The 14,896-nt window shown below is 42.9% G+C and overlaps 2 protein-coding genes across 5 annotated transcripts in view; one reads left to right on the top strand and one right to left on the bottom strand.

Moving 5' to 3' along the window:
* KCNQ5 (potassium voltage-gated channel subfamily Q member 5) overlaps positions 1-8,031 on the top strand; it is a 532,656-nt gene extending 524,625 nt beyond the window's left edge. For 3 of the 4 annotated variants that reach the window (XM_084753487.1, XM_084753485.1, XM_084753484.1), the window contains 3 exons: positions 267-398; positions 1,314-1,440; positions 3,134-6,884. In XM_084753487.1, coding sequence (XP_084609613.1) covers positions 267-398; positions 1,314-1,440; positions 3,134-4,096 — 1,222 coding nt within the window. In that variant the 3' untranslated portion in view covers positions 4,097-6,884. Of the gene's footprint in view, positions 1-266; positions 399-1,313; positions 1,441-3,133 lie in introns of all 4 variants that reach the window. The other variant, XM_084753486.1, reaches the window with a different exon arrangement.
* A 4,436-nt stretch (positions 8,032-12,467) lies between these two features.
* LOC311581355 (KH homology domain-containing protein 1-like) lies at positions 12,468-14,896 on the bottom strand. Its single transcript, XM_084753488.1, has 3 exons — positions 14,697-14,896; positions 13,353-13,535; positions 12,468-13,065 (listed from the first exon to the last, which is right to left on the bottom strand). The coding sequence occupies exons 1-3, from the start codon at positions 14,800-14,802 to the stop codon at positions 12,941-12,943; spliced, it is 414 nt and encodes a 137-aa protein (XP_084609614.1). The 5' UTR covers positions 14,803-14,896; the 3' UTR covers positions 12,468-12,940.

Below are 14,896 nucleotides of genomic sequence, written 5' to 3'. Positions count from 1 at the left end.
GTGTTCTAGCACTGAGCTGTGTGTTCAGCTCTGCTTTGGCCTTTTTTTTTTTTTTTTTTTTTTTTTTTGTCCTGAGACAGGATGTTACTAATTGTCCCAGCCTGATCATGTACCCCAGGCAAATCTTGAGCTTGCGATCCTCCTGCCTCGGCCTCTAGAGTAACTGGGGTGATGAGTCTGTACAACTATGAGTTTTTGTATTTGCTAATAAGTGCTGATATGTCAACAAAGTCGTGGCAAATAATACTCAATGTGTGTTTGTACAGAATTATGAAGTTTCACGTTGCAAAGCGGAAGTTTAAGGAAACGTTACGTCCATATGATGTAAAAGATGTCATTGAACAGTATTCTGCTGGTCATCTGGATATGCTGTGTAGAATTAAAAGCCTCCAAACACGGTATGGAAATTACCTGGGGTTTTCTACAATCCACAAAAACCTCTCAGTTCTGCATTTCTGGTTAGTTTTTGGTAGTTGGCTGAGGGGGTATGTATTCTTGTCTTCATACAGACATATATAACCCATTGACAGCCTCCACATAGCTCAGTTCCCTCTTCTGGAAGATGGGGAGAATGTCAGTGGTGCCTCGTAGGGTTGACTAACCATTGATTAGTCACTGTGGTGTGTAACAGGTAGTAACCCTGGCATGGCTGCTCAGTAAGTGTTAATGATGCGCTAACAATGGAGCCTAGTAGAGCACTTCATAGTAGGCCATAGCTTTTTTACCTGCTTATCATATCAGGTATGAAACCCATCCTGACTGAATCTGGCTAACCAGTGTAAAATAATCACAATTGTGATTTCACTGTTTTTTATGGTTGAATCCAGAACTCAAGTGCTCCAAGATGGAAACAAATTATTTTGCTTGTACAGTTTTTCCTCTAGAAATGCTTTCATATGTGATTTCAATAATTAATCTTTTGTAATCTTGTGTTAAGAAAGGCATCAGGAACTGGAGAGGGGCTTAACTAAGAACAGTCACTGCTCTTCCAGAAGACCTGAGGCCAGATCCCAGCACCCATGTCAGGTGGCTCACAGCTGCCTCTAACTCCAGTTTTCAGGGAGTCTGACTCCAAAGGTCACCGCACACTTGTGGCACACACACACACACACACACACACACACACACACACACACACACAAATAATACAAATAAATCTCTTCTAGAAAGAAAGATAAGCGTATCAACTGGAACACATTTCACCTTGTTTCATCTTGGTTTGTTTTTTGTTGTGTTGTGTTTTATGAGCATTGCATTTGGGCCTAGTGCAATGTTGTCTGTGCTTATAGCCCGGTATCTTCTCTGTTTGCCAGTGTTGACCAAATTCTTGGAAAGGGGCAGATCACATCGGATAAAAAGAGCCGAGAGAAAATAACAGCAGAACACGAGACGACAGATGACCTCAGCATGCTTGGCCGGGTTGTGAAGGTTGAAAAGCAGGTACGTCTGTCTCAGCCACACTCTTTAACTTCAGCCATGATTCATTAAGCAGAGCTGGGTATATGCAACTTAAGTGTTAAGATTAACATTGATCTTCTTAAATTTTATTTTATGTGCAAGAGTCTTTTGCCCACATGTCTGCACACCAAGATTGGTACCCAAGGAGGTCAGAAAAGGCCGTTGGCTCTTCTGGAACGGGAGTTGTGAATGGTTGTGAGCTGCCGTGTGGGTGCTGGGAAGCATAGCCTGGTCCTTTGAGAAAACCATAAGTGTCCTTAACCTAAGCTATCTCTCCAGGTCCTAAAGTTAATCTTTTGTTTTGTTTTGTTTTGTTTTGTTTGTTTTGTTTTTGTTTTTGTTTCTTGTCACAAAGTCTCTCTACATAGCTCTGACTGTCCTGGAACTTCCTATCTGGACCAGGCTGGCCTTGAACTCACGGAGATTCGCCTGCCTCTGCCTCCCACATGCTGGGATTAAAGGCGTGCGCCACTATGCCTGGCCTTATAAAGTCAACCCTAATGACCAGTATATGTTAAAGGAAGGAAGTGAAGAGTGGTTGAGATTAAAGTGTCCTTATGTACAAACATTGTTCTTTAAAACATCTTGGATTTTCATTAAAAGAAAAGACAATTTTGTCTTGTCAGTTAATGTTTACCTGGAGGCAGCTATCGAATTTCCGTGATAATATAGTAAACATCTATTTGTTGGGTATGGTTTATTTTCATTGTGTCTCTTAGTTTCCTTCATTTAAAACAAGATTTAAAATCTCATCGTAATTGTGACAAACATTGGTTATTTCTTAACCCTGAGACTGCATCTTTTGGAAGAGTCTTCTCAATGGAATTTATTCAAGAGTGTTTATTTATTTGTTTATTTATTTATTTACTGGGGAGAGGATGGGGGCAAGGTCTCACTATGTAGCCCTGGCTGGAAATCAGCCCAAGCAGGCCTGAACTCTTAGAGATCTGCCTGCCTCTGCCTCTCAAGTGCTGGGATTAAAGATGTGCACCGTCAAGCCTGAGTTTAAGTGTAAATAAGACTGATACTTTTAAGTTTGTTAATTCCAGTATAGAGTAAGTTCTTACCAAAATTCACTAGCATTCCAGAAGAGAAATCAGTCAGTGTAGCTAAGAAAAACATGCTGATTGAAAATCATCTTGAAATTGCATTTTAATGGTGCTTATTTGATTTTTAAAAAAAGAAAAGAAAAGAAACCTGTATTTAAAATGTTGAACAGTAGAGTTGGAGAGGTGGTGCACAGAGGGTCACACAGGAGGCAAAATAACCCTCTCTGTTCCCTCACTGGCACTGTCACCCTCACCATCATGGCCCTCTTACAAGTCAGAACTCCATTGACCCTCATTGTATTTGTTTGACTTTAGCAATACAATCTTTGGGGGGGGGGTATTTTTTCTCTTTTCTTATTTTATTGTTTTATTTTTCATTTAGTTAATTTATTCAGATTACAACTCAATTGTTATCCCATCCCTTGTATCCTCCCTGTTCCCCCCTCCCTCCCCCTTTCACCCTATTCCCTTCCCCTAGGTCTATGACCGAGGGGGACCTCTTCCCCCACTATATGGTCATAGGACTTGATAGCCTATCAATACAATCTTATTTCCCCTTTTAAGTCGCAAAAGTGAAGTCTTCACAAGAGGGTATTCTCATGTGTAACCATTCTCCCCATTTTCAGGTCCAGTCCATCGAGTCGAAGCTCGACTGCCTGCTGGATATCTACCAACAGGTCCTGCGGAAAGGCTCCGCCTCAGCCCTCACCTTGGCCTCCTTCCAGATGCCGCCTTTTGAATGTGAACAGACATCAGACTATCAAAGCCCTGTGGACAGCAAAGACCTTTCCAGCTCCGCACAGACCAGCGGCTGCCTGACAAGGTCAGCCAGTGCCAACATCTCAAGAGGCCTGCAGTTCATTTTGACGCCAAATGAGTTCAGTGCTCAGACTTTCTATGCGCTTAGCCCGACTATGCATAGCCAAGCAACACAGGTGCCGATGAGTCAAACCGACGGCTCCTCCCTGGTGGCCACCAATAACATTGCAAACCAAATAAGTGCTGCACCCAAGCCAGCAGCCCCAACAACTTTACAGATCCCACCCCCTCTCCCAGCCATCAAGCACCTGTCCAGGCCGGAAACTCTGCACCCAAATCCCACCGGCTTACAAGAGAATATTTCTGATGCCACCACCTGCCTTGTTGCCTCCAAGGAAAATGTTCAGTTTGCACCGTCAAATCTGACCAAGGACCGTTCCCTGAGGAAAAGTTTTGACATGGGAGGAGAAACTCTGTTGTCCGTCCGACCTATGGTCCCCAAGGATTTGGGCAAATCTTTGTCTGTACAAAACCTGATCAGGTCAACAGAGGAACTGAGCCTCCAGTTTTCAGGCAGTGAGTCCAGTGGCTCCAGAGGGAGCCAGGATTTTTATCCCAAATGGAGAGAATCCAAATTGTTTATAACTGATGAAGAGGTGGGGGTGGAGGAGACAGAGACAGATACTTTCGACGGCACCCCACAGCCTTCGGGGGAAGCTGCTTTTCCGTCAGACTCTCTAAGGACTGGAAGGTCAAGGTCATCTCAGAACATTTGTAAGACAGGAGACAGTGCAGATGCCCTCAGTTTGCCTCATGTCAAACTGAACTAAGTTCTTTGGTTTTCCTTCTAGGCGTAGCTTTTCTTTCAGGCATACATATCACTGCATGAACTACTCTGAAAGCCCTTCTAAAAAGTCGAAGTTGCAAGAAGCAGGAAGAATATGAAAGGCCATTTATAAGCCCCGTTATATTTTAATTGCATGAAAATGCATGTTTAGGGATGGCAGAAACTCCAAGGTACATCGACATTAACCCATGCATTCAATTGTGTACCTTGAGTCTAAAATCCCAAGCAAACAGTTGCTGCTGATGCTATGGGGTGCGCGAAGATGTCGGCATTAGTTCAATTGCAAGAGTTGACACTGTACTTTGAAATTGTGAGAGTAAACACCTTCAAATTTCAGGCATTTCTGCTTTATGACTAGATACAAAGTGCATTTTCAAAATTAGGCCATAATGTATGTTTAGACACAATGCCTACCAACAGCTGCTAATAACACAAGTGAAGCAGATTTGGAATATAGCAGAAAAGGCTGCTTATTTCAAGATACCTTTGCCAACCTCCGCAGTCATTTTATTAATGTAATTTGAATGTCAATCTGTGTGCTTTTGGTGACTTAGCGCTGTGGCAAGCAATTTTGCACATTGTTTTCATGTTGTCCTTTATGCTGAGAATGTTTTCCAATTATAAAATGGGCAGATAATGCTATTCAGGGCCAGTGGGGCAGGAGACTCACTCTCCCTTGGACACCTTCAACTCCATGAAAAAGCATAGTTTCTAATGGAAGAGTCAACCCTGTCAATGATCAGCCTCTTTACAAGAATAGGAGACACTGACGGATGTAACGGCCTGTGCAGCTGGGCTGGTCTCTGGTGAGGATACAACTACAGGTCAGTCTGCCCATCCTCTCCACTCAAATGGCCAGTGTGATCAGCTATTCCCATTTAGCAGACATAAAAGCGCCTGAGGAAGAGCCTATGTACTTGAGATTGGGGGAAGAAGACTTTCAAAGGCTAACACAAGATTACTACAAGTGGGGGGGCATTAAAGGAGGAGACTCCCACCCACCCCCAGTGGGCAGTGAGGAGAGTAGCCAAAATGAAGTAACTAGATTTTTTAGAAAATAAATATTGCTAGGAAATTCAACTACCTGAACATCCCTTATTCTTGTATAACAGAGAATTTTGCAAGTTATTTATTTTTAATATGCCCTGAATGTCTTTTGCTATAATGTAGTACATTTTGCATATGAAAGGCTAGAACTAAACTTCCTTTACTTTTATACAAGAGTGAAAACGTTTCTATTCTTCCCAAAAGTATTATCCCAAATGTGAAATTATTGGCTCAGTTTCCAGGTTATGAACCTTAATAATTACAAGCCAGAAAGCACTGGATGTGTCTGCAAATCAAAGCTCCTTAGTAATATATTATGATGGAAAAGAAACAAATAAAAATATGTATTAAAATGTATTTATCAAAAGACAAACAATACTAGCTGCTTGTTAAAATTCAGCCCACATCCATAATCACAAGCACAAAGCTAGCCTGGATTATACAGCAAGACTGGAGAGAGGGAGGGAGGGAGAGAAGAGAGAGAGAGAGAGAGGGGAGAGAGAGAGAGAGAGAGAGAGAGAGAGAGAGAGAACAAACTACATATCTTTGATCATCAGAATATTAACCAACATTCAAAACAGCTTGGAAAGTCTAGCATATGTGCATACCCATAATATTATTTGGAATGTAGAGGCAGGAGATTCAGGAGTTCAAAGCCAACATTGGCTGTGTGAAACCTAGTCTCAAAAAAGTTAGGAAGGAAGAAAGGAAGGAAGGAGGGAGGGAGGGAAGGGCTGAGGGAAGACCATAACTGCCATTTAAATTATCTAAGCTTTAATGGCTGTAGGATTCATGAAAGAAAAGGTGTTTTTCTATTTGTGCTGGAAAGTGGGGAGAACCCTTTTCAGCCCGCTTAGCATTCAGGACAAATGAGCAGAATCTAAGGATAGTCAGGTGATTGTTGAGAGAAAGGAGGCCTCCAAATCTACCAGGCCTCACCACACCTCCCCCGCAACAAAACCTTGCCCCAGCTGTCCTTGCTTTTCTATCCCCTTAACTGTTTGGTGATTCCACACCACAATTTCACTTTAGAACTTCACCAGGCCTTAACCAGCCTCCACGCTCAAGCAAGCCAATCCTCTTTTCCTCAAATGGGCTTCCCAACCTTTAAACAATTTTGTTAATTCTTAGCAAACAGTGGAATGTTAAAAAAAAGTCTTCCTCATCCTCACTCCCATTCTCATGCCTCTTACAGCATGTGGACATGGTGTGGTCTCACACACACCTCTAATCCCAGGATTTGAGAGGCTGAGGTAGGTGGATCTTTGTGAGTTCAAGGCCAGCCTGGTCTAGAAAGTGTGTTCTGGGCCAGTCAGGGTGACAGAGAGACCTCCTCCCTCCATCACACACAATACACACAAAACAAACAAACAAAACCCTTTTTAGATCCTAATATAGTCTCTCACAGTATAGCATTCAGGATCTTTTGGCCTATGAAAACACTTATAAAGCCTGAATTTTACACTCCATCAAAATGTTTGGCAAGCCTTTAAAGCTAGTCTTCTCTTTTTCCAAACAGAATGCTAGTCAATTATTAATATGACTTTTTTTTATTTACCTGTGTGTCCAACCAACCTGAAGTAATGATGTACTCTCCAGAGGATACTACACACACATGTGTGTATTTATGCACAACACATCCCGCCATTGAGCAAAAGCCAGAGATGCCCGGCACTGAACAAGGCTCACTCCAAATACTGGCTGAGGAAGAAGAGGGAGCTAACAGCTTCCAGACAGCACTGATACTGTCTCAGGTCGAACCCCACTGGCAGCAAGAATTGTGAATGTATTGGGGACCCCTTCTGAGGCATCCTCCAGCCTCAGACACAGTACGGTTCATCCAACATAGCTGAAGACTGAAGATTCAGAGACAAAGCCTAAACACATCACTGCAGTCTTAAGCATAGCAAAATGTGAAACATGTCTGTACATTGAAGCCATGACCATTTTGTGTCTACTTTATTCTAGCACAAAAACTCTTGGATGTTGAGAGATATGTTTTTTGGTGTGTGAACTTCGGGGTTCTGTGTATTGTGTTATTCTCTGAGGGTGGGGAATGGAGGAGGGGAGTCTCCCATTTACACTTAGCAGAGACCCGCTGTTCCACCCCAAAGGGTATCTAGGAGCACAGTGCAGCTGAGCACACTGAGAAGCCTTGTGCTTTCTCAGCTCAAGTCCATCTGCCTTCTGCAATGCACGTGGTTGATGGAGCTAATATGTACCAGTAAGCATCCCATTGTTAGACGGTCATCTAAAAAACCACCATGTCTAATCTAAGTGTTTGCATTTCGTTGAACCAAATTAATATCTGTAGATTGCAAGTTCCTTAAATTAAGATGCTTTCTTGGTTGGGTTTTTCTAAGTACTTAGCTCTTAGATGCCTTTCTGGTCTCCCATTGACTCAGTTTGTTTTGTTTTGGTTTGTTTTGGTTTGGTTTGGTTTTTCTGAAAGGTTCTTAATCTGAAAGTAAAACAAGTGTAATAGAGGAGTTGAGGCATAAACCAGCTATAAATATCATCCCATTTCCAGAGCAAACCTATAAAGAATGATGAGATCCAGGCAACAGATCATTCAATCAGATCAAGGAAATACCATCAACGCTCACTCCTCAGAACCTGATTTTTTTTTTTTTTGCCTTAAATGACATGGTTGTGTTTTTGTAAGAAAAATTTAATTTAATATAATTATGTGCATTTACATGAGCAGTTCCAAAAGTCATGTACAAAACCAATGCAATTGTCTGTTTCCTGAAAACAACTAAATCAGGAATCTCATACCCATTTCAAGCTATCGTTAAAATGTAATTTCCTTTGCTCTTTTACTGAGATAATTTGTTTTAAACTAAAACATTAAAAAAAAAAAGATGTCTATAAACAGCTAGTGAGACTGTTTTTATCTGGATTGAACTGGTTGGATCTGTTTTAAATATCTGTGATGAGCTCCATGGTTCCAGTGCTGTGGACCTGACTGGCTGACTCAAGTAACTCAAGTATGCACAGATTTTTGAAGTGTAGCATGTACGTGACGCTGCTAAAGAAACTGTCGCATTTAGGGGAATGTAGGAGATTTGCATATGTTCTCAAGGATAAAGAAAAACTATGTAAATAGATAGATATTGACTACTGAGGATTCAACTCAAGTCCCTGACCATGTGAGCCCCAATACAAGAAAAATCGAATTTGATATAGGTCACATCTCACACACCAGATTACGTGGTTGGTTGTTGCCCTGAGTACAAACTGAATAGCCTTTATCTACACTTCCTGGGAACAGAAGTGGTTTAGATTACAGATTAATGTTGATTTTAGGATATGTGAGAATACATAATAAAGTTTAGGGATGAGATCCAAGTCTAAACACAAAACTCATGATGTCACATACACCCAAATCTAAACCCTTGCAGAAGTCTGTTAAGTACACTACCGTGGAGCTCACCAGACACTTATATACTATTTTTAATAACGTGGGCCATGGAAGAAATTTTCACGGAATGGAATTTCCTATGTATGGTGTTCGTGTAATCAAAAGCTTCTGGATGTGAGAGTCTTTGGGGAGTCAGCCTTAGAGATACCCAACCAGTTTAACAATAGGGTTCGCTAAACAAGTGGCAAGAAACAAAAATCATGTAGAGACTACATGGGAACAGGTACCTGGCTCTCCCTTACCAGGAAAATGTTCCTGCCTTGAATGGACAGTGTCCTTTCTTCCTGATAAACTCCATTATAGGATCTGGAGAGGTGGGGGAGGAGGGGTACTGCTCTTACAGTAGACCCCGCACCACTTCCCAGCACCCACCTCTGAGCAACCTCCAACATCTTGTATCTCTAGTTCCGGAGGATAAGACACATTCCTCAGGCCTCCGAGGGCATTACACATCTGTAGCATACGTAAACTCAAGGAGGAATATACATGTAAAGTTTAAGAACAAATAAATCTTAAAGTAAAAAATAAAATAAATAAGAAAAATAGATTCCACTACAGCCAAGGAGCCTCATGCCTGTAGTCTTAGCTCTCTGGAGACTGAGACAAGAGGCTTGCTATGAATTGAAGACCAGCCTGAAACTACATAGTAAGTATCTTTGTCAAAAAAACAAAACAAACAACAACTACAACAAGAAAAATACCAGTGACGGTGAAAACTCCTATTAGCTTTAACTACTGGCAACCCTATTCCAGGAGTTCAACTATTTTCAAGGAAACTCAGACTCTTACAACTCCAGACTGCACAGGCACAAAGTCCTGAGGGAGACATCTTTAGACAAAGGGGAAGCAGAATGAAGTGTTGAGAAGGAAGCTCCCACCTTAGCTTTAAAGACATGACACAGGATGGCTTCTCAACTACTAACTTAGAAATGATTGGAAAAGCCGGGCGGTGGTGGTGCACACCTTTAATCCCAGCACTTGGGAGGCAGAGGCAGGCGGGTCGCTGTGAGTTCGAGGCCAGCCTGGTCTACAAAAGCAAGCCCAGGATAGTCAAGGCTACACAGAGAAACTCTGTCCCGAAAAACTTAAAAAAAAAAAAAAAGAAGAAAAGAAAAGAAATTATTGGGAACAAAACCGCGGAAGGCCATAGTCTTACGGTGCCATACAAAGAGCCTGCTAAAAGCAACTTCAGGAAGGGCTTGCTTTTGTTCACAGGTCGGAAGATGGTTCCCCACGGCAGAGAAGCCAAGGTGGCGCGGATTCATATCAGTGATCATTAAGGAGAGAGAAAGGAAACTGGGCCGAAGCTGGCTTTCTGCTTTTTCTGCAGCCCAGAACCCAAATCCAGGGAGCAGTGCAACATGCTTTTATTACAGATTTTTTTTTTTTTTGCCTCCATTAAACTAATTAACATAATTCCTCATGCCCAGGTCCATAAGTTAACCGATCTCTCGCAGGTGTTCCTAGAGACCCTACTTGGATGAATTCCAGCCACGATGAGAACACTGTCAGGTGTAAGTACTGAGCTAGCCTGCTGTCTTTTGAGCTAAGACCGAGTCTAGTAGCTCAGAAAGATAGCTCCAGCGTTAGGAGCACTGGCTAGGCTAGGCATGGTGGCACTCACCTTTAATCTCTGAGTTCGAGGCCATCCTGGTCTATATAGCAAGTTCCAGGCCAACCAAAGCTACACTATGAGACCCCCATCTCAAAACAAACATACAAATAGCACTGGCTACTCTTGCAGAAGATCCAGATTCAATCCCAGCATCCACATGGCAGTTCACAGCCATCTGAAACTCCAGTTCTGAGAGATCCAACACCATCTTCTGGCCTCTGTGAGCAAGGAGTCCACACTAAGCAATGAGCACTGAGAATGCAGCCAGCATACCTATACACATGTTAAATATTTTTTAAACTGCTTAAAAAAATTTTTTTGAAACTAGCAGTACCTCCAACATAGGTTAATATGAAAACAGATAACAATTATTCTGTCCTAACCACGGATTTAAAAAAAAAGAGGAAGAAGAGCCAGGTGTGGTGTCACACGCCTTTAATCCCATCACTAAGGAGGTATAGGAAGGCGGATCCTTATGAGTTCAAGGCCAGCCTGGTCTACAAGGAGAGTCTAGGACAGCCAAGGCTACAGAGAGAAACCCTGTCTCAAAAAATCAAACAAAACAAAAGTAAAAGTGTCGCCTGCACATTTGAAGTGGCGGACATTATATTCCTGGATTCAAATGCTTCAAGTCTTATAAAAGTATAGCTCTGGGGGTAAAAAATTGAGCCCAGCATGGTAGCACATGCCTTTAATAGCAGCATTCCAGAGATGGAGGCAGGTGGATCACTGTGACCTCAAGGCCAGTCTGATCTAAAAAACCTGGGTCCAGAAGAGCCCAGGATAGAGAGAAATCCTGTCTGGGAAAGAAAAAAGAAAAAAGAAATTGGGGGGGGGGGTGTTTGGTAGGTTTTTTGTTTTGTTTTGTTTTTTGTTTGGTTTCGGGGGGTTTCATTTTTGGTTTATTTGTTTTTTGTTTGGTTATTTGGGGGTTTGGGTTTTTTGTTTTGTTTTGTTTTTCTTTGGGGGGGGAGTTGGTTTTTTAAGACAGAGTTTCTCTGTGTGGCCTTGGTTTTCCTAGACTCCCTTTGTAGACCAGGCTGGCCTCAAATTCAGAGATCTTCCTGCCTCTGCCTCTACCTCCTGAGTGCTGGGATTATAGACATGAGCTTCTACCGCCAGTGATCGCTGAAATTTTTTGAGTTTTTCATTAACTGTAAGAATTCTCCTTACAACTCATCTAATTCTAAATTAGGGAGTTTTAATATTTTTAATTTATTCTTTAGGTATGAGTGTTTTGCTTTTGATCATGATCTTTATTAAAGCAATAAAAGTAAACTGAACACAACAACAAGCTATATAGTGAAATTCATGCACTAACAATTATATTATACCAAACATATTACATTACTATGATGAGGCAGTTAGGCAGTTTTTTGTTTAAAGCATACTAACACCTTTACTGAAAAAAGAATGGGGAAAATGTTTTTTACAAAAACAAGGAGAATGAAAAAGAAAAAAAACACTAATCAAGCAACCAGAAACAGAGAAACTTCCACGCCCCATCTTATAGAGCTAGAGAAAAAGGCATCATGTCCTCTAATCCACTTCCTCATCAAACTTCCAAGCTCTTCCTGTCTCTCCTGTCCCTGTCCCTTGGACACTGTTGGTGTTTCCTCTTGCTGTCTGTCCACATGACAACTGCTGGTAAGCATTAGCACAACAGGTCTCTTTAATCACTAACGCAGAAGGTAGACTCAAAAATGCCTTCCTGGCGCCTAACAAAACCAACAAATGTCAAATGGAAGTTCCCAAAGTGGTACCATCCCAAAGTACAGGATCTGATTGGCTGAAGCTTCAGCCAACTCAGGAGCTGGGTATATAGAGCAGTCAGAACCACAAACACTCATCTCCAAAGAAAGGCAGTGAGAAGGCTGGTGAGGTGGTGCCCTCCTTTATATCCCACCAATCAGAAGGCAGAGGCAGGGAGATCCCTGTGTGGTCCAGGACAGCCAGGGCTACAAGGGGAAAATAAAAAAAACAGTAAAAGACACAGACAAAAAAAAAAGTCACACAGGCCGAGGTACTTCTTATTCTCATTGATATTTTGGAGATCATAAAATCTATTCACTGAGAATTCTTTTGGCATCTCTCCATAGAGGACCAAACTTCAGAGAAAGCGACCAGCATCAGCAAACTGTCTCTGCCCTGTCCCCCTCAAAAAAAACCCTTATTTTCTTGTTTGAGACCATATCTATCTAGCCCAAGCTGACCCAAGCCTGCCTCTATCAACCCAGTTCTAGGATTAAAGGCGTACACCACCACACCTGGCTTTATTTCTTTTATTTTTGAGATTGTAACATAATCATATTACTGGGAAGGGCGATGCATGGGTTTGATCCCACCTTCGGAGAGGCAGACAAAGGCAGACAGACTTCTGTGAGTTCAAGGCCAGCCTGATCCACAAAGTGAGTTCCAGGCTAGCCAGGGTTTATAATACACAGACTACAGAAGAGACAGTATAGTCTGCCCAGACCTAGGAACACAGCTAGCAAATATATCAGGTGAGATAGTTTGTCCAAAGGGAAGAGAGTAACCCATAAAAGGCATTGAACATTAGGGAACTGGGTTTACTGGGTGTTTTCCATCACGGCACTGTCTTATGATTGGCAGACTTCTCTCAGAGAGATGCCCGTGAGTGACAGGATGGTGCGCCAATTCAAGTCCCTTCACAGTCCTTCAGATTTTTCTCAAAGGCTGGTGAAAATCCTCACACCAGCTTACACCAGGAGAAATCAGTCTTAGGTGGACCCTTTCTGCCTGATTACTGGAGACAGGCCCCAGCTATGTGCCTGCACCCTGAGAGCGGCATCCAAGTCAACTGTGGTCAGGCGTTGATTCTGGACACGCAGTAACATCTGTTGGCCTGGGGAGGGAATGGCAAACCATGGTGAAGCAACGGTTTAAAACTAGGCAACCAAATATTCTAGGGAACATGGTAGGGGAAGATCTCAGCCAGGCCCAGCCACCACAGGGTGGCTTCATGTAGTAAAACCTGGCTGTAACATACAGCTGTTTTCCTTTGAATGGATTTTGAGGAGCATCTGGATCCCCAGATCCCTGGGAGGCTGGGTGAGCATTTATAGGGTACCACACACCAATTATTAGACAGCTAATCAGCCCCTCAATCCCAATTCTGCCAAAGGCACCCACCTCGAGCCTGGTGGTAATTCTCCTGGCTACCCAAACTCCAAATCATATCCATCAGCCACTGCCTTGCTCTCAATGGTCCAACCACAGAGACTCGGGTCTGGCCTGAGGCGGTGAACCAAGCCTCCAGTTGAATGAGGGTGCCGCTGTGTTCCTCGATGCGTCGGAGGTGTAAGTCTTCATGGCCTGTACACAAAAGAGATGGTAGGGAGGAACAGAAGCACTAGCATTTGCTTTATGGACAGGAGCCCAGGAGAAGAGAAGTCTTGTGTAGCAGTTACCTCCAAGAACAAAAGCTTCCGTTTGGCCAGGTGTGGTGGCACACACCTTTAATCCCAACACCTGGGAGGCAGAGGCAGGCCAGCCTGGTCTACAAAGAAAGCCCTAGACAGCCAAGGCTACATAGAGAAACCATGTCTCGAAAAACCAAAAAACAAACAAACAAAAAAAAGCTTCTGTTTGGAGTAAAGCTGTACAACACAGAGAGTGGGAAAAGGAGATCAAATAGGTTGTGCCAATCACAGTGGTATATTCCTTTAATCTAAGCATTCAGGGGACAGAGGCAGGCAGATCCCTTTAAGGTCAAGGCCAGCCTGGTCTACATAACTAGTTCCAGGCCAGATAGCACAACATAGAGAGACATCATCTCAAAAATGAACAAAAAAAAAATCAAACATTCCTTCCTGCAAGAAAGCCTCTTAAGACAGAAGCAAACTACTTCGATAGATCTCTCAAAATTGACTAGACTCCCTGGCTACCAACGCCGCAAGATTATGTAAACCAGAAGGTTAGCTGTAGGGACAGTCAAGGATATACAGAGAAATACAGTAACACAGGCTCGAAAAACAAAAATAAGCCAAAACCCCCAAAAACAAAAGAGTATGTAAGGAGAGAAAAAAAATGCCAACAGTCACTCTCAGACAGACTGATCAACTGAGAAACTCAGTCTCAGAAACTGGGAGAAAGTAAAGACCATCTGAGCTACCTGAAAGATGCTCACACCCACTGGTCCACTAGGAAAGAACACACTCCAACCCACTGAACTGCCTGCAGGCTGCTTTTCAGGGTGCTCTGGGCCTCTAGCTTTGCAATCTGGAGTGTGCTATGGTGATACCGCTGACTTTCTACTCCTATGGGTAACCCTCACCTGTGTTCATACAAGCAACCCAACAAAACGTGAGTGATCCAAGTCCTACTTACAGTTTTCTTACTAGGCTATTCTTTGGTTCCCTATGTCACCTCCCCAGGGTGACTGTCACACAACTGAGCAACTGAGGCTGACTGACAGGAGGGGGGAAAAAAGGAGAAAGGTGGAAACCATGAAAGGTATAGGCCGAGGCTACCTACCAAATATGAGCTCCTCCTGGCTGTGGTCTATGAATAACACCAATGGGGCATCAAAGTTTTCAGGATTCATCCACCAGGCATTCTCACCGGCCACGTCCACTTCCATCTCAAATCGTCCCCCAACTTCAGAAGAAGGCAAGGCCAAGCAACTGATTGCAGAATGGTGTGGACAAGGCCTGGGCCCTGCTTTATACACTGGA

Source organism: Acomys minous (genome assembly GCF_964271855.1).
Source record: "Acomys minous genome assembly, chromosome: 13".
Lineage (NCBI taxonomy): Eukaryota > Metazoa > Chordata > Mammalia > Rodentia > Muridae > Acomys > Acomys minous.
This window is presented reverse-complemented; position numbering and strand designations above follow the sequence as displayed.